The sequence below is a fragment of the Callithrix jacchus genome, chromosome 4, assembly GCF_049354715.1.
Source record: "Callithrix jacchus isolate 240 chromosome 4, calJac240_pri, whole genome shotgun sequence".
In the NCBI taxonomy this organism is placed as follows: domain Eukaryota; kingdom Metazoa; phylum Chordata; class Mammalia; order Primates; family Cebidae; genus Callithrix; species Callithrix jacchus.
In genome coordinates, this window is record NC_133505.1 from 93,323,525 (window position 1) to 93,349,035 (window position 25,511).

Genomic DNA, 25,511 nt, shown 5'->3' on the forward strand with positions numbered 1-25,511 from the left:
AACGTTGATTAAAATCCAGTCATACTTGCCGGAAGCCCCTCCCTCTAAACATTCTTATCCTACTTCCCATTTTTCACTTCTGATTTCATTGAACACATAGTAACCTTCCTTTCCCACTCCAAAGCCTATCTGGAATGCTTATTTATTTTATTTCTATGGCTAACTCCATATCCGTCAGTTCATAGCTTAAATGTCACCTCATTAGAGAGACCCATAATCAAAAAGTTTCACGTGCCCATTCTTTACGACAGTTCTTTTTTATTTTGTTTTAATTTATGTCCTCCAACACTACCACTCAATGAAAAAAATAACTGTGTTCTTCAGTGACTTTCCCACAATCAAAACCCCATCACTACCAAATTTGAATTCAATTTATTTTTCCAACTACAAACTTGTAGCTCACCTGCTCAGGTTATTGCTAAAAAATACTTTTACCTTATTACTGCCACTTGCTGACTATTCTTCAGCTCACTGTGTCCTCAACTTGTTCAGCTTACAAACTAGATCCCATTATTACACATACTCCTTTGCAGATATCCTCAGGCCATACACCTCTCTGTCATGATCTGGAAAAATCCCCAAACCTGTCTAGAGCAGTGGAGTGGAAGGAAGTTATTCCAGGAGATAGGCTGGTATCTCAAAACAAGTAGATTGAAAACTACCTGGCAGTGTTTCTATAGTTTTCTGGTAACTTGCTTCCACAAGCTTAAATGACATACATCCCTTATTTCGTGATCTTTTAACCGCATTTTTCTGAGGAAAAAATCCCGTCATGAACATTTTCAACTCATCACCAAGTCAATAAACCTGCTTGTATCTGCACTCGCTTAGCAAAAACCAATTTTCTCTTGGATTCCATCACCCCTCATCTCTAAGAACTTTCTCTTGCTTTCTTGTTTCACCGGTATTTTTTTTTTTTTTTTACTTGATCCTTTCCAACAGTTTATGAGTAGGCTCTAGTAGCTACTATTCTTGAAAGAATAGAGGAGAGAGACACTTTATTTCATCCAACTATAACCCTATTTGTTTGGTCCCAGTTAGAGCCAGTGTGACTTGTCTGCTTATGTGGGCTCCATTTCTTCATTTCTCACTCAACCGCCATTTTCTGTGTCCCTACAACTCTCCTCAAATTTTTCTTGTTAGAATCTCTTCCGTGCTGCCGTATGTATTGTTTATTTTTCTGCCCCTATTCACTGCCTCAGGAGGAGGCAGAAAGGTTGATGACTCCTTGAAATATTCTCTTGGTTTTTTCCTTACCTATTTTGGCTGCTCCAGCTCTGATTCCATCCCTAGCTCCACTTTGAGTACCTGACCTCTGGGTTACTATGTCTCTCAACATTCTATTTGGATGATACACTTCATTCTGTGGAGTTTAGTATCAATGTGTCTATTCCACCCATATTTATACCTCTGGAGACCAGAATTTTCATAGTTCTTTGTATATTCAACTGCCTACTTAATAGTGGTTCATGTCCAAACCATTATGTCTTTTGCCCTACTTTCAATCTGTTCCTCTCCCAATATTTATCTTGATAAGTGAAGTCACTACCTGGTTTCTTGGAGCCAGGCTTTTAGATGTTATCATACCAATTCATGCTCTTTCCTTTTCTTTGGTCACAATTGTCATTTCTACCTTCTGGGTTTTTAAATTTTATTTTATTTTTATTTTTGAGACCCTGTCTCACTGTTGCTCAGGCTGGAGGGCAGTGGTACAATCTTGGCTCACTGCAACCTCCACTTCCCAGTTTCAAGCAATTCTCCTGCCTCAGCCTCCTGGATAGCCAGGACTACAGGCACATGCCACTGTACCCATCTAATTTTTGTATTTTTTTTGTGAAGAGGTTTCACCATATTGGCCAAGATGGTCTTGATCTCCTGACCTCGAGATTGCCTGCCTCAGCCTCCCAAAGTGCTGGGATTACAGGTGTGAGTCACTGTACCAGCCATCATTTCTACCTTCTAAGTAGGAAGGAACTCTTCTCCTTGTTATAACTCTAATCCAAATCATCATGCTTTGCCTGAATTACTGTAACAGTCTCTCTGCTGGCTTTCTTCCAGAATATTCCCCACCAAGGAGATAGATTGATTTTTTTTTTTTTAAATTTAGGGAGGAAGACAGGAAGGGACGGAAGGAGGAAGGGAGGGAGGAAAGAAGGGATGAAGGAAGGAACGGAGGAAGTGGGGGAGGGAGGGAGGGAAGGGAAGGAAGGAATTCAAGCAATGAGAGAGACATTGCCGACCTGGATCTAGAGGTTTACAAGTTGATTTCTTTTTTTGAGAGAAGGAAAGAAAAAAAAAATGAGTAAAGGAGAGAAAGAGGAAGAGACAGAGGGAGGGTGAACGGAAATATTGCTTTATTCTGAAAAAAAAAAAAAAATGGGTATTTATAATGGCCAATCAATGTTTCATTTAAACCTATGAGTAGGTGTGATGTGGTATTGACAAGAATGTATATTTTATGTATGTGAAGTGGAGAGCTCTATTAATATTTATTAAGTTTACTTGTTCCGGATCTGAGTTCGAGTCCTTGATATCCTAATTAATTTTCTGTCTTATTGAATCTAAGTCTCTATGTATCTGGGTGTTAGGATCGTTAGCTCTTGTTGTTGTATTGATCCTTTTACCACTATATCTTTGTTGCTTTAAAATCTATTTTATCCGCTACAAGAATCGCAACTCCTGCTTTTTATTTATTTATTTATTTTTGCTCTTCATTTGGTTGGTAAATCTTTCTCCATTCCTTTGTTTTGAGTCTTTGTGTATCCTTGCATGTGAAACAGGTCTGGATGTAACATGCCGTTGGGTTTTGGCTGTGTCTTTTGATTGGGGGATTTAGTCAATTTATATTTAGGGTTACTGCCATTTGATGTTAACTGGCTGTTTGATCCATTCATTGATGTAAATTCTTCTTTATGTTGGTGCTCTTTACTTTTTGGTATGTTTTTAGAAAGGCTAATACTGGTTGTTTCTTTCTGTGTGTAATGCCTCTTTCAGAAGCTCTTGTAAAGCAGGCCTGGTGGTAATAAAATCTCTGAGTACTTGCTTGTTCATAAAAGATTTTATTTTTCCTTCAGTTGTGAAGCTTGGTTTGGCTGGATATGAAATTCTGGGCTGAAAGTTCTGTTCTTTGAGGATGTTGAATATCGGCCCCTACTCTCTTCTGGCTTGTAGAATTTCTGCTGAGAGATCTGCTGTAAGTCTGATAGGCTTGCCTTTGTGGGTAACCTGACCTTTCTCTCTGGCTGCCCTTAGTATTTTCTCCTTCGTTTCAACCCTGGTGAATCTAATGATTATGTGCCTTGGGGTTGCTCTTCTTGAGGAATATCTTTGTGGTGTTCTCTGTATTACCTGGGGTTGAATATTGACCTGCTTTGCTAGTTCAGGAAAATTTTCCCGAATAATATCCTGAAGGGTATTTTCCAGCTTGGATTCATTCTCTCTGTCGCATTCAGGTACGCCTATCAAACGTAAATTTGGTCTTTTCACATAGTCCCACATTTCTTGGAGACTTTGCTCATTCCTTTTTATCCTTTTATCTCTAATCTTGTCTTCTTGTTTTCTTTCATTAAGTTGGACTTTGACCTCTGTTATCCTTTCTTCTGCTTGAACAATTCAAGTGTTTAAACCTGTGCATACTTCTCGGAGTTCCTGTATTGTATTCTTCAGTTCCATTAATTCACTTATATTCCTCTCTAAGTTGTCTATTCTCAATAGGATTTCGTCAAACCATTTTTCAAAGTTCCTAGTTTCTTTACTTTTGGCTACAACATGTTCTTTTAACTCACAGAAGTTTTTTATTATCCATTCCTTGAAGAGTGATTCTGTCATTGGGATGCGCTCCTTCTCTGTCAAGCCTGTTCCATTGTTGATGTGGAACTGTGATCATCTTTAGAGGGAGAGGCGTTCTGATTTTGAGTATTCTCAGCCTTTTTATGCTGATTTCTTCCCATCATTGTAAATTTATACTCCTGTCGTCTTTGAAATTACCAACTTTCAGATTAGGTCTCTTGATTGGACGTCCAAGTTGTTAGTTCCCAGGGCCAGAACGGCGGCGTTAAGACTGATGGTGCTTTTCTGCCCAGGATTCTCCTGTCTGGCTTCCTTCTTGTGTCCGTAATGGGCGACTCTGCCTTCCCCGGGCTCCAAACCTCGGTCAGAAGGGGAACCAGTCTGGTTTACTCTGCGCCGAGAGCTGCCACGCTGAGGGCCGTCACAGCCACTGCGCCGGTCTCAGGAGTCGTGCTGGGGACCCGTGTGGGTCCTCCAAGCCTCGATCAGAAGGGGAGCCAGCCCTGTTAACTCTGCTCCGAGAGCTGTCGCACTGAGGTGCTGGCAAAACTGCTGCACCGGTCACAAGAGTCACGCTGGCGACCCATGTGGTTAATCCACTGGGGATCTTCTGCTCCGTGAGTGACCAGAATTTGTCTGAAAGTGTGGCATCCTCTAGTTCTCTGCGCTTTGACTGAGAGCTGCAATCCCGAGCTGTTATCGATCGGCCATCTTGGATCGTTCCTCCAGATTGATATTTTTTAAGTAATTCCAAAGGGGGAAAATCATTTTTCCCACTGTACTTTGAATAAAATATTCTTATGAAGGAATAATACAGGGTATTCTGAGGGTGTATAATAGGGTGAGTATATACTACTATATACTCTGGTGAGGGAAAGCAATAAAGACGTCCCTACAGAAGTAAAAATTAGGGGAGGTAAGGCAGTGAAAACTCAGGCTAAGGAAAAAGCATGTTAAAAGCTCTGATAAGAATAGCTTTTAGCAAAATAATAGAAAGTTGCTAAGGATAAAGTTTAATTGAATAAAGATGAGCAAGGGCCAGATCACTTAGTATCTTAAGAAGACCTAATTGTATTGGACTTTATCCTAAGCAAAGAGTTCACATTTGGTTTTTAAGCAGAGGAATGAGATTCTTAATGAAGTTTTAAAAGTTTACTCGAGTAGATGCATTCCAGTGGGAATTCAAGAAGACTGGTTAGGAAGGCTGTCCAAGTCAACCAGGAAAGAAGAAACTGGTTTGGAGTAGGTTGGTGCTGTCAGAGAGGAGAAAAGTGGATGGACTTGAGAAATCTAAAGTATTGGACAGAACTTGACCATTAAGGATTATGGGAAAGGAGGAAGATGAAAGAAATTTGAGGATTTTGGTTTAAATAAATGGTTGAAGACATAACATTTATTCATGTAGATAAGAGGAAGAGGAGCAGTTTTATGAATGGATAGTTGCTTAGGGAAAGAGTACATAGAAAAGGGCTGAATCCAGAAGAACTGAGTACTTACAAATGGATTAATAGCAAAATAGGAGAATCATGGCAAAAACAGGATGGAAATATTTAAAGGAGGCATATACAGTTGTGTTACATTCTGCTAAGATAAGAATTTAAAGTATCCTTTGGATTTAGTGATAAGAAAATAATCAGTGACCTTTGCAATTACTTAGTTTTAGTGGAAGCCAGTTAGAAGAAGGTGGAGGATTATAGAGAGCAACTTTAAACACCTATTTTTGGAAAGTTTGTGAAGAGGAGGGGAAAAATGGTGGCCGAAAAATGGAATTTAAGTTCTTAAAGTGATGGACAAAATAGAATATATTGAAGTGCTGATTGAAAGGATTTGGTAGAGGTTAAGATGTGAGGAATAGCATATCTTATAAAATTCCTAAGTTTCTCTGTATTTGTGAGTGTTGATGCTGTTTACCAAGGTAATATAAAAGGAATTGGATTGGAGTAAAGGATAAGGTAGAGGTTGAGATTACTGCAGCGATCAGGTTTTTGTTTTAAGTTCAGAGGTACATGTGCAGGTTTGTTACACAGGTAAACTTATGTCATGGTGGTTTGTTGTACAGAGTATTTAATAATTAACCAAGTATTTAGCCTAGCACCCATTAGTTATTATCACTGATCCTCTCTCTCTCTCTTCCTTCCCCTTTGATAGGTCACCATTGTGTGGTGTTCCCTTCTATGTGTCCATGTGTTCTTATAAGTTAGCTCCCTTTTCTAAGTAAGAACATACAGTATTTGGTTTTCTAGTCCTGTATTAATTTGCTAAGGCTAATTGCCTCCAGCGCCATCTGTGTTTCTGCAAGAGACATGGTCTCATTCTTTTTGTGGTATTCCATGGTATATATGTACCACATATTATTTATCCACGTTAACCATTTATGAGCGTTAGGTTGATTCCATGTCTTTGCTATTGTGAATAGTGCTGCAGTGAACGTACACATGCAGCAACACCCAAATTATATTCCTTTGTGTATATACCCAGTAAGGGATTGTGGGTTGAATGACATTTCCGGTTTTAGGTCTTTGAGAAATTGCCCCACTGTCTTCCACAATGGTCGAACTAATTTACATTCCTACCAACAGCATGTAAGTATTCTTTTTTCTCAGCAACCTCACGAGTGCCTATTATTTTTGACTTTTTATAGCCATTGTGGTTGTTTTTTTCTTATAAATTTGTTTCTTATAGGTGCTGGATATTAGACCTTGGTCAGATGCAACGTTTGCAAAAATTTTCTCCCCTTCTGTAGGTTGTCTGTTTACTCTGTTGATAGTTTCTTTTGCAGTGCAGAAGCTCTTTAGCTTAATTAGATCCCATTTGTGAATTTTTGCTTTTGTTGCAATTGCTTTTGGTGTCTTTGTTATGAAATCTTTGCCCATGCCTATGTTCTAAATGATATTACCTAGGTTGTCCTCCCAGAGTTTTTATAGTTTTGGGTTTGACATTTAAGTCTTTAATTCATCTTGAGTTAAGGAAGGGGTTCCATTTTAATCTTCTGCATATGGCCATCTACTTATCCCAGCATCATTTATTGAATGAAGTCCTTCCCCCATTGCTTATTTTTTGTCAGCTTTGTCAAAGATCTGATAATTTTAGGTGAGTGCCCTTATTTTAGGGCTCTCCATTGTGTTCCATGGCTTTATGTGCCTGTTTTTGTGCCCAGTACCATGCTGTTTTGGTAACTGTAGCCCTGTTGTCTAGTTTGAAGTTGGGTAGCATGATGCCTCCAGCTTTTTTCTTTTTGTTTGGTATCACCATGGCTATTTGGGCTCTTTTGATTCCATTTGAATTTTAACATAGTTTTTTCCAAATACTGTGAAGAAAGTCATTGGTATGCTTTGGGCAGTATGGCCATTTCAATGATATTGATTCTTCTTATCCATGAGCATGGACTAATTTTCCATTTGTGTCATCCCTGATTTTTTAATTTTTTTTTTGAGATGGAGTTTCGCTCTTGTTGCCTAGGCCAGAGTGCAATGGCATGATCTCAGCTCACTGCAACCTCTGCCTTCCAGGTTCAAGTAATTTCTCCTTCCTCAGCCTCCTGAGTAGCTGCAATTACAGGCATGCACCTAGCTAATTTTATATTTTCAGTAGAAACAGGGTTTCTCCATGTTGGTCAGGCTGGTCTTGAACTCCCGACCTCAGGTGATCTGCCTGCGTCAGCCTCCCAAAGTGCTGGGACTACAGGCATGAACTACTGCACCCAGCCCAATCATTTCTGATTTCTCTGGGCAGTGTTTTATAGTTCTCTTTGTAGTGATCTTTCACCTCCCTGGTTAGCTGTATTCCTAAGTATTGTATTATTTTTGTGGCAATTGTGAATGGGATTGTGTCCTGATTTGACTCTTGACTTGACTGTTTTTAGTATATAGGAATGCTAGTGATTCTTGTACATTGATTTCCTGAGACTTTGCTGAAGTTGTTTATCAGCTTAAGGAGCTTTTGGGCTCGAACTATGGGGTTTTCTAGAAATAGGATCGTGTCTGCAAACAGGAATAGTTTGACTTCCTCTCTTCCTATTTAGATGCTCTTTATTTCTTTCTCTTGCCTGATTGCTGTGGCCAGGACTTCTGATACTATGTTGAACAGGAGTGGTGAGAGAGGAGATCATTGTCTTGTGCCAGTTTTCAAGGGCTTCCAGCCTTTGACCATTGAGTATGATGTTGGCTGTGGGTTTATCATAGATGGCTTTTATTATTTTGAGGTATTCTCCTTCAATGCCTAGTTTATTGAGAGTTTTTAACATGAAAGCAGTGTTGAATTTTATTGAGACTTTTCTGCATTTGTTGAGGTAATCGTGGTTTTTGTCTTTACTTCTGTTTGTGTTATGAATCACATTTGTTGGTTTTTATATGTTGAACCAACCTTGCATCCCAGGCCTAAAGTCTAATTAGTGACCAATACTTTATGGAAGACTCTGAAACTACAGTTGTGGACTTTAAATTTCTTGGGGGCAAGTGGCCTGTCTTACCTCCAAAACATTTAGATCAGAATCTGGAGTATAGCTAGCATTGATTACATTTTATTGGAACTGAAGGAAGAAGCAAAATCAGTCTTTAGATCTACTCTGCAAGTCTGGGAGTTAGCAATTTTTAACCTTAGTTTGAGGAAAAAGAGGATGACGCCCAGAAGGCACATGGGAAAAGATAGCCAAAGTGAGAATCTTGATGAACACCAACATTTAGTAGGCAGAAGAAGAGACCAGCGAAGATGACTTGGGAAGGAAGAGTCAGGTGAGAACTAGGAAAGGGAGTGAGTGTACAGAGCATTATGGCAGCCAGAAGAGGAAGAATGATGTAGCCTCAACGATCATGCCAAATGCCATGGAATGATCGATTAAATGATAAAGACTCTACTAGAATTAACTTTTGGTAGTCATTCATCTTTAGAGAAGTTTTAAAGAATGCCAAATACTGTTTATTTTCTAGTTTAATTGAATGAACTGAGGAAGTGAAAGCAGGGATTTGTTACTTAGGTAGGTAGGCAAGTCGTAGATGGAAACTGGTCCCAAGAACACAGGTTGGGAGTATTAGCATTACTAAGTAGAAAGGACACCTCTTAGACTAAGTCTGTTAAGTAGAAAAGTTCAGATCCTTGTCAGGAAGGAAAGAAACAACATTACCACTCAACAACAAACCTTAGGAAAGTAGAAAATGAAGATTTGAATGGTGAAAATTTTAGACAAAAGATAGGAAGAGCTGAGTAGCGGATATGAAAGGATTGCTGATCAGCTAATATATGCTGTTAATCACATTCAAGGCCCAGCTGATTTAGGATAGCAAAAGATTTTAGTAGCACCCTCTGCGTGATTACATGGTATACCTGATAGCGTTCCTCATTTGAATGGAAGAGGGAGGTGGTTGCATAGTCCTGGTAGAAGTAAAATGTCAATGAATTGAGTCTGGATAGTAGAGGAAACAGCCAAGAGGACAGATGAAAAGCAAGTGTTCAAGGGACTGGAGGTCTTAATGGTGACAAAAAGGGTATAGTGGGATTAAGGCTAAAAATTAGTATGAAAGACTCAGACATTGAAGTTTATGATTTTAGGAGCAATGCAACTCACAGTGTCAGGAAATGGCCATACAAATAGATTACTAAATTTAAATGTAGATTAACTTTGGGTCCATTTTATTGGATGGACTGTATGCAAAAGATGCCCGAGGTAGAAATCAGTGTGAGAAATGCTGAAGTCCTAAATTTCCCCCAGCAGGGCCAGGCCTGATGGGTCACCCTATAATTCCAATCACTTGGGAGGCTGAGTTGGGAGAATCACTTGAGCCCAGGGGCTCAAGGCTGCACTGGATTATGATCACCCTACTGCACTCCCAGTCTAGGTGGCAGGATAAGACTGTCTCAAAAAAAAAAAAATTTATAAGGAGCATATCTACAGGCTGTGTAGTACAGGTAAGGAGTTTGGGAAAGCAGCTTCTTGAGAGTATCACCTTGGGAGATCCAGGTTCAGTTAAGATGAAATTGCAGTATATTAGTCTGTGAAGCAGTAAAGAATAAGAGTTCTAGAGGGAACAGAGGGAACACTAGGAAACATAAGGAACAAGATTGGCAGGCATATTTGGAGGAAGTCAGAAAAGAAGAATTGCAATAGTAGGAGTGGGAGGGGACAGGAAATAAAAAGTTTTGGGTTTTAGTGGCCAGGAGAAAAGATAAACTTTACAATTCTTCAAGTCCAAGGAATCTGTCTGGTCTGCCTAGGCCTTGTGCATTAGACCTGCTAGTGATAGTAACAATTAACATTTATTGACTGCTACTATTTTTAGGCACTGCACTAAGAACTTTTCTTGTATTTCTGCTTATTTTTACACCAACTCTTAAGAGTTAAGTGCTGTCATCCTTATTGTAAGATGAGGAAATTGAGTAATATGAAGAAAGGTTACGTGTCTCACCTAAGGGTTACACAGATAGTATATGGCAGAGTTGAGAGTTAAACAGGGAAAACAGTCCAGAACTTAGCCAAATAAGATAATCGGTTGTTCAGTGTTTTAAGCTGGAAGGTTCCATAAAAATTATCCTGGTATCAGAAAAGAATTCTCTCCAGGTGATTAGGAAACTGTTAGGAGTTTATTTAGAAGTGATTTTCTTTTATTAAGACATATACATACGTATATATAGAGAGATTAGATTTATATTTATTTAAAAATTTCAAAACCATCCTTTAAAACAATGTATTTACTAATATATGAGTGTGTATGTGTGTGTATATGTATATACATATATGTGTATCTTTGCTTTACTTATGGCTTAGTTAACATTAATTCCAAAGGGAAAAAAAGAATAAACTTCTGGAGCCATGAAGGAGGTGGCTGAGTTGATGAAGATAGGGAGCATAGAACAAAGGGGCTGTCTACTACAGATCTGCACTGCAGTATGTCCTCTTAAAAAAGAAGTCAAGAGAAAAATGGAAATGAGGAGCAATTGTGTAGTTTAATAGATTCTGACTAGAGTAGAATTCTTTTGTCAATAGGTATTGGGAGGGTTATATTTGAAACTTGTAGCCAGAGGTTTTGTGTGCTACCAGGTTCTTTTTGTCCCCCAGCATAGCTATGAACATGGCAAAAGAATTTTCACTGTACAAGCTTCACTTATACTGTTTTTAGTGCTACCACTCATAGGTCTCCTGGATCCCCATGTTCCTCTGGGTAGGTTGGAGAAAAGAAGTGGACATGAGGCTGGTAATGCTTGCATGTTCCTTGGTCTTCTTGTAGCAGTGTTCAGCAAGTCACTGGGCTTTTGAAGACACAAGTGTGTTTCAGACTATTCAGGAACAGATCACACTGGGTGTGTGATTCTTCACTGGAAACAGATGTTTTTGAGTCATCCTCACAAGTGGAATGCCGCCTCTTTGCCAAGTCAGATTTGTTCCTTTTATCTGAAGGCTTTAAGATGTTAACCAACACCTTGACACTTAAGATTTCAATGGGAGAAGGGTATGCAGATAATCAATCTTGTTTATGTTTTTTCGATACATTTTTACATAATCCAAATGCTTAAATGAGTCATTCTTGGCAATCCTTGTTTGCTACCTCCAACCCTATTAAAACTGATAAGCTCATTAGATTTATTTATTTGAAGATTCTACAACCTCAGCTGCAGCATTACAAAATTTTCTCTCAAGTGTATACACTCTCAAAGGAGGATTTCTTTATATATTTTTTTTTATTGCATTTTGGGTTTTGGGGTACATGTAAAGAACATGCAGTATTGTTGCATAGGTACATACATGGTAATGTCGTTTGTTCTCTTCCTCCCCATCACCTATATCTGGCATTTCTCCCCATGTTATCCCTCCCCAACTCCCCACCCCCACTGTTCCTCCCTTATTCCCCCTAATAGAGTCCAGTCTGTAGTGCTCCCCTCCCTGTGTCCATGTCTTCTCATTGTTCATCACCCGCCTATGAGTGAGAACATGCGGTATTTCATTTTCTGTTCCTGTGTCAGTTTGCTGAGAATGATGTTCTCCAGATTCATCCATGTCCCTACAAAGGACACAAACTTACCGTTTTTTATGTCTGCATAGTATTCCATGGTGTATATGTGCCACATTTTCCCTGTCCAGTCTGTCATCGATGGGCGTTTGGGTTGGTTCCAAGTCTTTGCTTTTGTAAACAGTGCTGCAATGAACATTCGCATGCATGTGTCCTTATAATAGAATGATTTATATTCCTTTGGATATATACCCAGTAATGGGATTGCTGGGTCAAATGGAATTTCTATTTCTAGGTCCTTGAGGAACCGCCACACTGCCTTCCACAATGGTTGAACTAATTTACCCTCCCACCAACAGTGTAAAAGTGTTCCTATTTCTCCACATCCTCTCCAGCATCTGTTGTCTCCAGATTTAATGATCACCATTCTAACTGGCATGAGATGGTATCTCAATGTGGTTTTGGTTTGCATTTCTCTAATGACCAGTGATGATGAGCATTTTTTCATATATTTGTTGGCCTCGTATATGTCTTCTTTTGAAAAGTGTCTGTTCATATTCTTCGCCCACTTTTGAATGGGTTTGTTTGTTTTTTTCTTGTAAATCTGTTTTAGTTCTGTGTAGATTCTGGATATTGGCCCTTTGTCAGATGGGTAGATTGCGAAGGTTTTTTCCTGTTCTGTTGGTTGCCAGTTCACTCTAATGATTGTTTCTTTTGCTGTGCAGAAGCTGTGGAGTTTAATTAATTCCATTTGTCTATTTTGGCTTTTGTTGCCAATGCTTTTGGTGTTTTAGTCATGAAGTACTTGCCTATGCCTATGCCCTGAGGGTTTTGCCTAGATTTTCTTCTAGGGTTTTAATGGTGTTAGGTCTTATGCTTAACTCTTTAATCCATCTGGAGTTAATTTTAGTGTAAGGTGTCAGAAAGAGGTCCAGTTTCTGCTTTCTGCACATGGCTGGCATGTTTTCCCAACACCATTTATTAAACAGGGAATCCTTTCCCCATGGCTTGTTTTTGTCAGGTTTGTCTAAGATCAGATGGTTGTAGATGTGTGGTGTTGCCTCCACAGCCTCTGTTCTGTTCCACTGGTCTATATCTCTGTTTTGGTACCAGTACCATGCTGTTTTGATTACTGTAGCCTTGTAGTATAGTTTGAAGTCAGGTAGCATGATGCCTCCTGCTTTGTTCTTTTTGCTTAGAATTGACTTGGTCATGTGGGCTCTCTTTTGGTTCCATATGAAGTTTAAGGTGGTTTTTTTCAGATCTGGGAAGAAGGTCATTGGTAGCTTGATGTGGATAGGGTTGAATCTATAAATTACTTTGGGTAGTATGGTCATTTTCACGTTATTGATTCTAACCATGAGCATGGAATGTTTTTCCATCTGTTTGTGTCCTCTCTTATTTTGTTGAGTAGTGCTTTGTAGTTCTCCTTGAAGAAGTCCTTTACATTCTTTGTTAGTTGTATTCCTAGGTATTTTATTCTCTTTGTAGCAATTGTGAATGGTAGTTCATTCTTGATTTGGCTCTCTTTAAGTCTGTTATTGGTGTATAGGAATGCTTGTGATTTTTGCACATTGATTTTGTATCCTGAGACTTTGCTGAAGTTGCTTATCAGTTTCAGGAGATTTTGGGCTGAGACAATGGGGTCTTCTAAGTATACAATCATGGCATCTGCAAATAGAGACAATTTGACTTCCTCCTTTCCTAATTGAATGCCCTTTATTTCTTTTTCTTGCCTGATTGCTCTAGCTAGAACTTCCAATACTATGTTGAATAGGAGTGGTGAGAGAGTGCATCCTTGTCTAGTGCCAGATTTCAAAGGGAATGCTTCCAGATTTTGCCCATTCAATATGATATTGGCTTTGGGTTTGTTGTAAATAGCTTTTATTATTTTGAGATAAGTTCCATCAATATCTAGTTTATTGAGAGTTTTTAGCATAAAGGGCAGTTGAATTTTGTCAAAGGCCTTTTCTGCATCTATTGAGATAATCATGTAGTTTTTGTCTTTGGTTCTGTTTATGTGGTGAATAACATTTATAGACTTGCATATATTGAACCAGCTTTGCATCCCCGGGATGAAGCTTACTTGATCATGGTGGATAAGCTTTATGATGTGCTGTTGCAGTCAATTTGCCAGTATTTTATTGAAGATTTTTGCATCTATGTTCATCATGGATATTGGCCTGAAGTTTTCTTTTCTTGTTGAGTCTCTGCTGGATTTTGGTATCAGGATGATATTGGTCCATGAAATGATTTGGGAAGGATTCCCTTCAAAGGAGAATTTCTAATCAAGAACAGCAGTTGGTTTTTTATTTATGCAGTTTAATGAGGTTGATCCTCACAACCACCCCTGCCCCATAAGAAGAAGATGAAAACTAGCAACCCAATTTTTATAAAGACAGTGACATGGGAAAATTTAAACACTTTTAACAGCAAACCTATAAAACGGGTCTCTGGCCCCTAGGTCAGAATGTTTTCTCCTTTGTCCTGGTTGAGGACTATATTGCCATTTATTTCAGAGCAGAAGAATGAAGCTTGAGATTGTCAGAAATATATAGGGAAAGTTTTTGGGTTTTTATTGTAAATACAGGAAGTAGTGCAATACACTTCTCGTTTCAGTAAATAAGGCAAAATTAGAAGTTCCGTCATGTCATACATTGATGTCTTTAATTTTAAAAATCTACCAGTATAAAACAAAAAACTGAAGTAATTGTAATTTCTTTCAACAAAATCTTGATCCTGCAGCAGCTCCCAGCCAAGGTAGATGAGACTAGTATGAAAGGCAACATCTGCTTTGCCAGAGGTAAAAAGACCAGAAACCTAGAATGCTCTGTCTGGTAATGATGTGCCCTTAGCAGCATAAAATGGAAGCTAGTTCTGTGTAATCCTTGAGCTTTAGGTGTGTGTTGTTGGGCCTGCCTCTCTCTGAGCTGATATCCCTGACAATGAGAGAAAAACTGAATTTTGATTTTAAGATACAGTCTGGAACCCAGCATTCCTGTGGCCTAGCTACATTGTTTTCTTCTCTTTTTCTTTTTACTGACCAAGCTATAACCTCTAGTAGGCAGCTTCCCTCAGAACTACAACGTTGAAGCAAAGGGCAGACATGATCTCTTAGAATTGTCAAGTCTTTCATACACAGAATTGGACCCTCAGTTACAAAGTGCTGAGCTCAAAGATCCCGGAATAGAATCTCGGGAAACCCAAGGCTATGGGCTGGCTCTAGATAGAAAAGTAGGTAATATTTAACAAAAAATCATGTGTCACCAACTGTTCTGAGCTCTTTTTATGACAATTCATTTCTTATAACTGTAAGAAAGGAATTAGCTGGCACTGGAGGTAACTCAGTTTCATTTGTGTTATCACCACCTGACTATTCCAAGGGACCAATGTGTTCTTTTTGAGTCAGGTTAACAATTCTAGTGCTTGAAGGAAAATATACATAGTAGTCAATAGCGTGTGTGTGTGTGTGTGTGTGTGTGTGTGTGTGTGTGTGTACTGACACTACTATATATACCCACACCTTCAACAAAGAAAGCAAACATTGTGGTAGATTTTATAATCTTGTCAGGGTATGAGAAAGACCATGTCACCATTTGGCAAAATTACATTCAAATCCTGTTATTACCTTGTTTTCCCATCTTTATGAGAGGCCATGTTCATATTGGCTTCGTCAAAAAAGTTACATACACTCCTTTTCAGCAAATGTGTATGCGTAATCTATTCAATAAATACTCAGCTATCCTTTCAGCACTTGTCTCAGGATATTTTTTCATTAGGTGATTTGCTTCACTTGTAGCTGGAGTTGGCCTGCAGTGAAATTGGAAGTGCAGTAACTTATATGACTGCATATGAAATAAGTTTGAAAGTGGAGGTGTGTGATGAACCTATAAAGCTCATCAGTTTCATAGGCTAACTTACCATACCCATTGGTCAGTTACTGTATTGCACAGGATTTAGAAGCCACGAGATGGCAAGCTAACACTGAAGTATACTGGTAAGATCTGAAAACTGAACCAGAAATTACCTTCCCAATATTTTTTATTTATACTTTACAAGGGACATAGGCTAATATGTGATAGTCATTTATATTTTTGAGTACTTATAAGTTAAGCAGTTATTAAAGTACCATTTTTTTAAATTGGGAGATGACTATGACATATTAGCTACTGGTCCATTTTAGGATGAATAGGCCAGCCTTCATAATGGAAATGCTGAAGTCATCCTGCTTTGATTGTACATATTTAGTTATCTAATAATGTTTTTAAAAGTAACACAGCTGGTCATTATGTGGATATGCCAATATTCCAAAAATCTTTGAAAATTTTTTGCAGGTAATTTCTGGAAGACTGAACCTGGAGTTTTTAAAAAACTGAATTATTGCTCAGTCACTTCAGGTAACTGGGCAAGTCACTGTATCATTCTAGGTTGTAGTTTGATTTGTTAAGTATTTTTAAGATTTCTTCCAATGCCAGAAGGATTTTTTTTTTTTTTTTTTTACTTTATACAACACAGTGATGCTGAAAAATTCAGAAATATGTTGATTGTTTTTGAGCAATTACTGTGGGTTAATGCCTGAAAGTAAAATGACGAAGGACATAGTTCTTGCCTGCATTCAAAGTGCTCACCATTTAGAGTGGGATACAAATGTATAAACAAATAGTGTAGAAATAGAGATAAGTGATATGATAAAGTCATGTTTTGTTAATTACAATACCTAACATTTTAAAATTATCTCTATATGCTGTACTTTGCAAGAATCCTCTCATGTAATCTGTACAGTGGCCCTGTGAGATATGTATTATCACTTATCTCCATCTTACATCACATTTTGCTCTCTGACAGAAATATTTGATCCAAACCTTAAAATTATAATTTCTCAAGGTGGAGAAAAGAAGAATGAAATCACACAAAATATTAAGTACCTCATAGGTACTAACTATAATGCTATAATTTTAAAGAAGATAAATCCTGTTAGAACCAGTTTTTGGAACTACCTACATTGTCTATTGTAATGAGCTGTCCTGTCATTATACATAAAATTTGCTGTGGTTTTTTTTTTTTTTTTTTTTTTTTTTTTAAATAGAGACAGGGTTTCACTGTTGGCCAGGCTGGTCTCAAACTCCTGACCTTAAGTGATCCACCCGCCTCAGCCACCCAAAGTGCTGGGATTACAGGCGTAAGCCACTGCGCCCGGCCTGAAATTCATTTTTAAAGATGATTCTGTTCATCAGAGATCTTTCTGTGGACTCAGATTTATATAGTGATACAGCCAATACAAAGTCTTATTTTGCCATTGCCCAATATTTAGGTACTAGAAGCATAGGATCTTGAAGAGTTTGAAAAATTTTTGGAGGTCATCTAGCTATAGCTTCTATATAATCCAGGAACATTATTGAACATCTTTTTCAGTGTTAGGGAATCTCACCACTTTACTGGGCAACCATTTCATTGAGGCAGTTCAAATTAATAAAACTTTCCAGTATTCGGTCAAAAGAATCTTTATCTCTTATTTTCAGCCATTGTTCCTGGTTCTGCAACTTTGAAACACAAAATAAGCTATTTGTCTTTGAAGCACCGGGAAAATAACTCATTATAGTGTGGACACAAACCTTTGCTAATACAGGTGTAAATGAACTTTAAAAAAAAATAGTCTCTTGCTACACTTTACTCATGTTAAGGTGGTGGACAGCTAAAATTCCAAGAAATTTATGTCATGGACTAATATCATCTTGGTCTCAAACTCTTAAATCTTGGTGCAGAATGATTACTTGTTCTATTTCACCTGACTTATTCTGAACAAAATTCTGTTCTGAGATTTTTTAAATGTTTCAATTCCGCCCTTCAACATACTACTCATTTCTTTTGTCCTCAGTTGCTATAGGCATGCCTTCTGTGTCTTCATCTTAGTCACTAATGTGAATGACTCTGAAACTGTTTGGAGCAGTAAATAAAAGAAATTTACAAGTCAGTGACTTACATCAGGTAGAAGGTAAGTTGTCTCCTACATAACAACAAGCAGGCAGTTCAAGGCTGATAAGGCAATTTCATAATGGCATCTGTGTCCTGGAAGTCTGCCTATCTTCTTCAGAAGGTCTCTTACATCCTCAAAGTCACCTCATGGCAGAAAGTTATTCCTGGCAATATTAAACTATGATATTTCAGGCAGGAAGGGGTGGGGCTGAAAAAAAATGCATGCAAACTAGGTCAGCACACTTTTAAAGTAACTTTTCCCAAAGCATCTTGATGCCTTCACAAGAAGATAGACAGCTACTTCCACACACAGAGGAAACTTCAAAATACACCTTTTTAGCTGGGCACACTGACATTCCCAACAAAATCAGGATTAAGTGGAGGGGCAAGAGGAACACGTTTTTTTCCAATAAACTTTGAGCTCCTAAGTACAGGGACCTAAGCTGTGGGGATACAGGGATATAAAGAGATGAATAAGACAAAGTCCTTTACCATAGTCACAGCATTAATTTTTAGTATCAATGTAATTAGGAGCAATCTTCTCTAAAAGGATAGGTATATTGGGTTTGCTTATCTTCAACAGAAAGTCAAATCTCAACTGCACTTTTCTTTGAGATAAATATAAATGAAAACTCTTGGCTAACCTAGTGATTAATAACTCTTTTAGTCACGGGATTACTGACCATCTATTTAATTAACATTTTTATGGCAAGGATGTGGCAGTTGAATTGCTTAATATTTGTCTGCCCTGGCCCCAATCCACAGCACAGAGTTTAATAGTGACCTTTTCTTAAAAAAGAGGAATCGAGGCCTCTTTTTCAATGTCCTATGATTGATTCATCCCCAATTCTACACAACAGCCATTCTCTACTCTGACAGGAGGCATTAATGTCTGAAGTTTTTTAAGATTAAAAAAAGTATTAACAGAAATTACATATTACTTTTCTCTGAACATTTTTCCTTTTTAATAGAAAAAAATTAAAAATTCTTTGTAGCTGGGGAAGAATTTGGTATTTCACCTTTAAATAGATGGGAATATTGACCTATGTCAGTAACATCCAGAACTAATTTTACTTTGCTCTCAAACAATATTTGGGTAAATTATAGTATTTTTAAAAGCTAAGCATCTCAGAAAGTTGTTTGTGGAAACAAGATGGGTCTGCAGAAAATACTCAGAGCTCCTCACAATCCCCAATATCTTTTATAGCCAAAGGAAGATTTGCTTTGTGAAAAAAAAAGGCCCAATTTGATATTAGATAAAGTGCTTCTGGCAGATCTTCCTAAAGCATCTTTCTTGGACTTTTGTCATAAAACTTCAACTGAATTCTGACTTCTTTTATCTCTCTGTGCTCCACCACTGCTTCTTCCTTTCTCATCAATTTTTTTGTTTTGTTTTTTATCTCAGATTCTTGGCCAGGCATGATGGCTCAGGCCTGTAATCCCAGCACTTTGGGAAGCTGAGGCAAGTAAATCACCTGAGGTCAGGAGTTGAGACCAGCATAGCCAACATGGCAAAACCTCATCTCTACTAAAAATACAAAAATTAGCCAGGTGTGGTGGTATGCGCCTATAATCCCAGCTACTCGGGAGGCTGAGGCAGGAGAATTGCTTGAACCTGGGAGGCAGAGGTTGCAGTGAGCCAAGATCGCGTGCCACTGCACTCAACTCGGGGACAGAGCGAGACTCTGTCTCAAAAAAAAAAAAAAAAAGACTTCATCTCTGTCACCCAGACTGGATGCAGTGGTGTGATCATAGCCCACTTCAAGTTTGAATTCCTGAGCTCAAGGATCCTCCTGCCTTGGCCTCCCAAAGTGCTAGAAACACAAGCATGAGCCACTGCACTGTCTCTAATCAGCTTTTTAAAGAGCTGTCAAGTGCGCCTCACTTTTATGTTTTATGCAATACTAAATATACAAACAAAATTAAAACTAAGAATAAATTGGCCTCCATATTTAAGAAAAGTGTTACATGTATGTGATGGGATATGAGCTAGAATAAGAGGGCACTATAACCTTTTAAATGATTAAAATTTTATTGTATATAGGAAAGAATTTTTTTTTTTTTGTGGGGTTTCACCATGTTAGCCAGGCTGGTCTCAGGAAAGAAATTTATGAAGAAGGTGGGTTTATTGGGACTCTCAGTTACAAGACACAAAAATCCAACTTGAACCAGCTTAAGCAAAAAGGAATTTATCTTTGATGTAACAAACCATAGAAAGGTTAGGGGTAGAGCCAGCCTCAGGGACAATGGGAACGAGGAGTTCAAACATCCTCAATTCTTTGTCTTTTCCCCTCCTATCTCATCTTCATAGTCTTTTTCTAGATTGGTTTCCTTCCATTGGCAAGACTGGAAACACAGCCACCTAGAGCTCTGGACATTCTTTTGTACAAGTGCTTGAAAACATTTCCTGCCGGCTCTAATGAGAACTCCTGTGGCCAGGAGCAAGGTCTCTCACTAGAAAGAATATGGGACAAGTGTGGAGCAATCAGAATAATCACTGCAAGTTGGGAGTGGCTTACGTGAAATTAGGGAGACCTCTGTTTAGTGATCTGGGAAGACCTATGGTTGATTGCTCAGTCTGCCTTTACTACTTGCATGTCCCTAAAGAAAAGTGACTGCTTTTCCTCATTTCCTAGATTACTCTCTGCTCTGTGGGCACCAGAACATTTTGGGGTGGAGCAGTTGAGGTGGGCCAGTGAGACCAGGGCCCAGGAGTAAGATATTCCACCCTCTGTGAGCCTTATAAAAGTGGACATTTTCTTGAGCAGGAATTATGCATTAAATCTTGGGAGATACATAGCACAGTGTCTTGCTCCCAGGTACTCAATAAATATTAATTTACCGACAAGAAAAACAATATGGTACAAATTAACTGCCAATTTCTCTCAATCAAATACTTTGGGTCCTCACTGACCCCAAGAAAGCCATCAGAATGTTCTCATAGAAAACTCACTTTGTAAATTAAAGTACTACTAACAAGACTCAAGGAATGAAAATCACTCACCTTCCTATTTAAACATTTTCAATGCCATTGCCCTTGCTCACATTACCTTTCAGTTTCTTTTCTATACAAAGTGGAAATGCAAAGAATATATGACCAAGTAGTTGAACTTTTTTACTTAGGCAGAACTTGTCATAACTGATGTGAAAAGGCTGAACTCCACCAAAACATCTTTGACATCAAACTCATCCTCAGACTGAAAAAGTCCCTTGTTTCCATTCCAGTTCTGCATTCTGAAACCCTGTTTTCTAGATTCTGTGCCATGATCAGGGTCTCAAAAACCTTAAATCTCTTTAACCACCTATCATTGTCACACATACACAAAATTCATGGTTACCTGCATTCATGCAGGCTAGATGTTTTCACGTTAAATGATAAGTGCATGGTGGTAAGCTCAAGTCCAGCAGAGAACTGTGGTATAAATTGAAGAAAGGGGTAAACCACAAATTTCACCTTTCTCTCTGTTACGTAGAACACAGTCCTTAAGATAGAGATAATGACCATTGCTGGTGGTTAGTCTGTAGACCACGTAATGACCCAGATAATCTTCACTGTGCATGACTTGTAATTAGATTATATTCTTTTTTTTTTTTTTTTTTTTCTTTTTGAGACGGAGTTTCGCTCTTGTTACCCAGGCTGGAGTGCAATGGCACGATCTCGGCTCACCGCAACCTCTGCCTCCTGGGTTCAGGCAATTCTCCTGCCTCAGCCTCCTGAGTAGCTGGGATTACAGAATGAGATTATATTCTAAAGAGGGCAAGTCATCATGGAAGATACAACATAATTGGTTTTCAGTTAAAATTACATTTTTATGCCCTGATTTTCCATTAAATTCCCAAGGGAGAATAATTATTTCTGAGCTATCTTTACCAAGTAGTGTTGCCAATCCTGTTCTAAGTTGTCAGAACATGTTTTATTTCACAGAATAATCAAACCCACTGCAGTCTAGCAAAGATACCAATGACAGCCAAAGAGCATTGCAAAATACCTTTATTTTTATTCTGGAGAAATGTACATCTGTTAGTGTATTAAATCCAGAGGGAATGTATCTGAATTTCTAGACAAATATAGAAAAGTAAAGAAAGTTCTAGTCTTCAAAACAAGTGATGAACTTTTTAAACATTTTTGCATCACTGTAACATAGTACACATTTTACTATCTGTCCTAGAGGAGATATACTAGTAAATTCTAGGCAAACTGTGACATACTATATAGTACATAGTGAATTCCTGATTATGAAAGTTTCAACAGTATGAATATTTACAAAGTATTTCAATGTTTTTTGGTTAAATAGAAGAGTAATTATCGAATGGGTATGTTCTTTTTCTGTGGCCTCCAGTCCCTATCAGTGTGTTGCCTTCTGGGGCACCTGTCTTCCCCTCTGACTCTAGAGTGCCCCTTTTGGATGTCTACTGGTTCAGGCTTACGTGGGATACCTCCCAGTAATGTTTGTATCTAATTTGGAGACGACCGAAATGACAGCTTTCTTTCCTTTGCCCTAGTCCACTTGTATCCAAGGATCCCTGAACTGACAAGAGGCCTGGGCTCTGTGGCCTTTTCCCCAAGTAGGGTCTTTCTGTTGAATGTGCCTCTGTGTGCTGCCAGCTGGCTGCTACCCCATCCCACAGTTTCTTCTTACAGAGATTGAGTAGGACAGGGAGTGGGGCCTGGGCTGCCACTTTGGAAAGATTGCCTATTCCTTCATTTCAGCTTGGAGGCCATCACATTTGTCTGAAGTATCACTTTTTATATTTTCTGGTTCATTGTGCACAAATTGTAATGAGACAGAAAAAAACAGAAAATTGACACAGGGTTTTTTTCCTTTTTTCTTTTTTTTTTTTTGTTCCTAAGAAATCTAAGCTCTTAAAAGAATCCTGTTAGATTTCTCCATACTAATTTGCAACTAACTTTTCTACAACAACTCATGTTATCTACATACTGGAGAACCCTACAACAAAACAATGACACCTCAGTCTAGTGCTCACAACTGACAGCATTTGACCATGTATAAAAAAATCCTTCCAAATGACACTAAGGCTGGCATGCTTTGTCTTCCAACTCAGCTTAGGCCTTGCTGAGTAGGGGTGCAGGTCTTCTTTGTTTAACCCTGTTGTGTGTCACCAAGTAGCTTTGCTCCAGGTAGTGGGAGTGTGTTTATGGCCAAGCATGAATGATGATTCTGAAGTAGGGAGGGGCCCCTCTCCCACCACATTGAACATATCTGAGGCCATGGCATTCACACACTGAGGACTTGAATTTTTTTGAATGTTTTTGGAGACAGCATTTAATAAAGCACTTGAAAACCAAAAAGCTCAGTTCAGTGAAATTCAAGGCAATACACAAGCATGAGGTGATGACCAACAAAAGGACAAAGATCATCTTCTCTGTGGGTTTGGAGATGAAGCAGTCCACAGTGTTGGGACAAGGCTTCAGATCACACTTCATAAGGTAGGGAACACTAAAACCATCATACACATTATAAAATAAAACAAGGAAGCCAATTTCAAAACCAGTTTTAACAATGAGGCTGATAAGATAAGTGTACCATAGGCCCCTATGCATTGTACCTGGGCTGACATAGAGTTTCTTTCTGTGCCTTTTCTCTCTACCCTCACGATAGGCTACATGTAAAACCACCAGAAGGGAAGGTGTGGAGACCATGATCAGTTGTAAGGCCCAAAGTCTGACTTGGGAAATGGGGAAGAAGTTGTCAAAACACACATTTTCACAACCAGGCTGTCTACTGTTGCACTCAAACTCTTTCTGCTCATCTTTCCACACATGCTCTGCTGCCACCATGTAGACCAGCAAACAGAAGACAAACACGACAGCCAGCCAAATTTGTCCATTCCCAGTGGAGTATTTATTTACTCCACTCAGGAGGTCTCTGAGGAACATCCAACTCATGACTTAGGCTCAAAAGAAGGCAAGACTGCAAAATAAAACCATTTCATCAGGATTCATTTATTTCTATTCTACAGATCATTTCTATTTGAAGGATTATGTAAGATAAATTACAACTTCTACATTATAACAACTCTGATAGTTTAGGGCTCTCTAAGAATCCCAAAGGATATGCTCTCTTACATATAAGGAGATGATACAACTGGTCCATGGACATAATTAATCCCGTGTCCACTTTAATTTGAGATTTGGTTGGTCATCTATCCACCCTCCACCCACTACCCCATTTTCAAACAATCTGTGGTTGGCAAAATCTTTCTAGTTAATTGCTTCTCTCTAAAGATGGTTGGGTCATGTTACTGAAATGGAGAGGATTAGATATGAAAATCAAGGTGATCCTGGTATCTTGACATGTCCTTCACATGCCAGATTGTTGAAGCTGTAATCTCTACTCATTTTCTCTAATTTGTTAAAGCCCCTCCCAAGCCTTAAGGTTTATTCCCTGCCCCTACTTCCTCTTTGTTCCCATATCCCATATCAGCAGCTCAGCTTGCCACCAATTTGATAATGAAAAGTGAAGCTGTCCAATATAAACTTACTTAAACTCTGCTCCCTCACGCTCCAGACTGACATATTCACACCCAGTTTACTTTCTTTACCCAGTTTGGAAGAGAGTCTCCCCCTCTTCTTGCCTCAATAATTATTCAAACTCTACATCCCATTCTTGATCTATCAGTTTCCCTGTTTTGTATTCTGTGGTCTTCAATACCCCTGTCTCCTTCTTCTGAGCATAGAAATATGCTTAACTGTTGTCCAGTTTTGGTGGGGTAGAGGGAGAATCTCCATAGCTTATCTTGGTGACAGTCTTTCTTCCTTTATCCCTCATTTCTACTTCCTCAACTGTTATTTCCTCCTCAACTCATTGAGTCTAGTTTTTCTGCTCATCATCATACTTAACGTTTATGCGAAAGTTAGCACTATCATGCAGCTGCCAAATCTTCTGGACACTTGGATTTTATGTAATTTTCCAGTGACATTTGACACTGTTGCCTGCACTTGTGTTCTATACCACTCTACCCTCTCTTCTTGTTTCACTCCTCCTGATTCTTTCATCTTCATTTTTATTGTACAGCTCTTAAGAGTTCCGTCCTTTGGTCCTTTGCTCTTTTCTTACTCTTCATCCTCTCCCTAGAAAATCTCACTCATCCCCATGGATGACTTCTGCTTTCAGCTTCCTGACTCTCCCTAAACCTACATAGCTTCCTGCCTCATGATCATCATCTAAATATCTCACAAGATTTCTGAACTGGATACATCTACAACTGAATTTATTCTCTTCCTTGCCCTTTGCATTCTTATCGAATGGCATTACCAACACCCAAGCTTTCCTCAGAAATCTCATATTTTTCCTAGACTCCTCTCTCATGACCCTTTTTTAATTGCCCACAAAGTTCTTCAGATTCTTCCTAAATATATCTCAAATCCTTCTCCAGGTCATTGCTGAAATCTCTGTCACTCCTAAAACTCTCTCACTATTTCCAATCTCATCGTCTCCTCCCCTCCCCTTCTAGTACATCCTTGATGCTATTTAATTCTCTTAAACTTCTCCCCATCTCTTGCTCTTTTCCCAATAAAAGCTAATAAGAATCTGGAGAGCCTTATTTTTCATTTCAGTGACATTTTCTTTCTGGTACTGCCTGCTTCCATCTTATCATTGAACTCCATCGGATGGGCCTGATTCATTGTTTGTTGGGCCCATGATATGCTCAGAACTCTGTTCTGTGATTTTGCGTTGATCTCTCAAAACCACTCTGAAAGGTGGTTTTTGTTTTTTGTCTTTTTATCTTATGGTGATGGTAGTTTTGTTCTTTCAAATGAAAAGGCAGACTCAGAAATGAAGCTACTTT

General features: G+C 38.6%; 1 protein-coding gene across 1 annotated transcript; it reads right to left on the minus strand.

Annotated features, from left to right (window-relative positions):
- Positions 1-22,854: 22,854 nt before the first annotated feature.
- Positions 22,855-23,607, minus strand: GJB7 (gap junction protein beta 7). The gene has a single exon (XM_035297804.3). The coding sequence runs from the start codon at positions 23,605-23,607 to the stop codon at positions 22,855-22,857; it is 753 nt and encodes a 250-aa protein (XP_035153695.1).
- Positions 23,608-25,511: the final 1,904 nt, after the last annotated feature.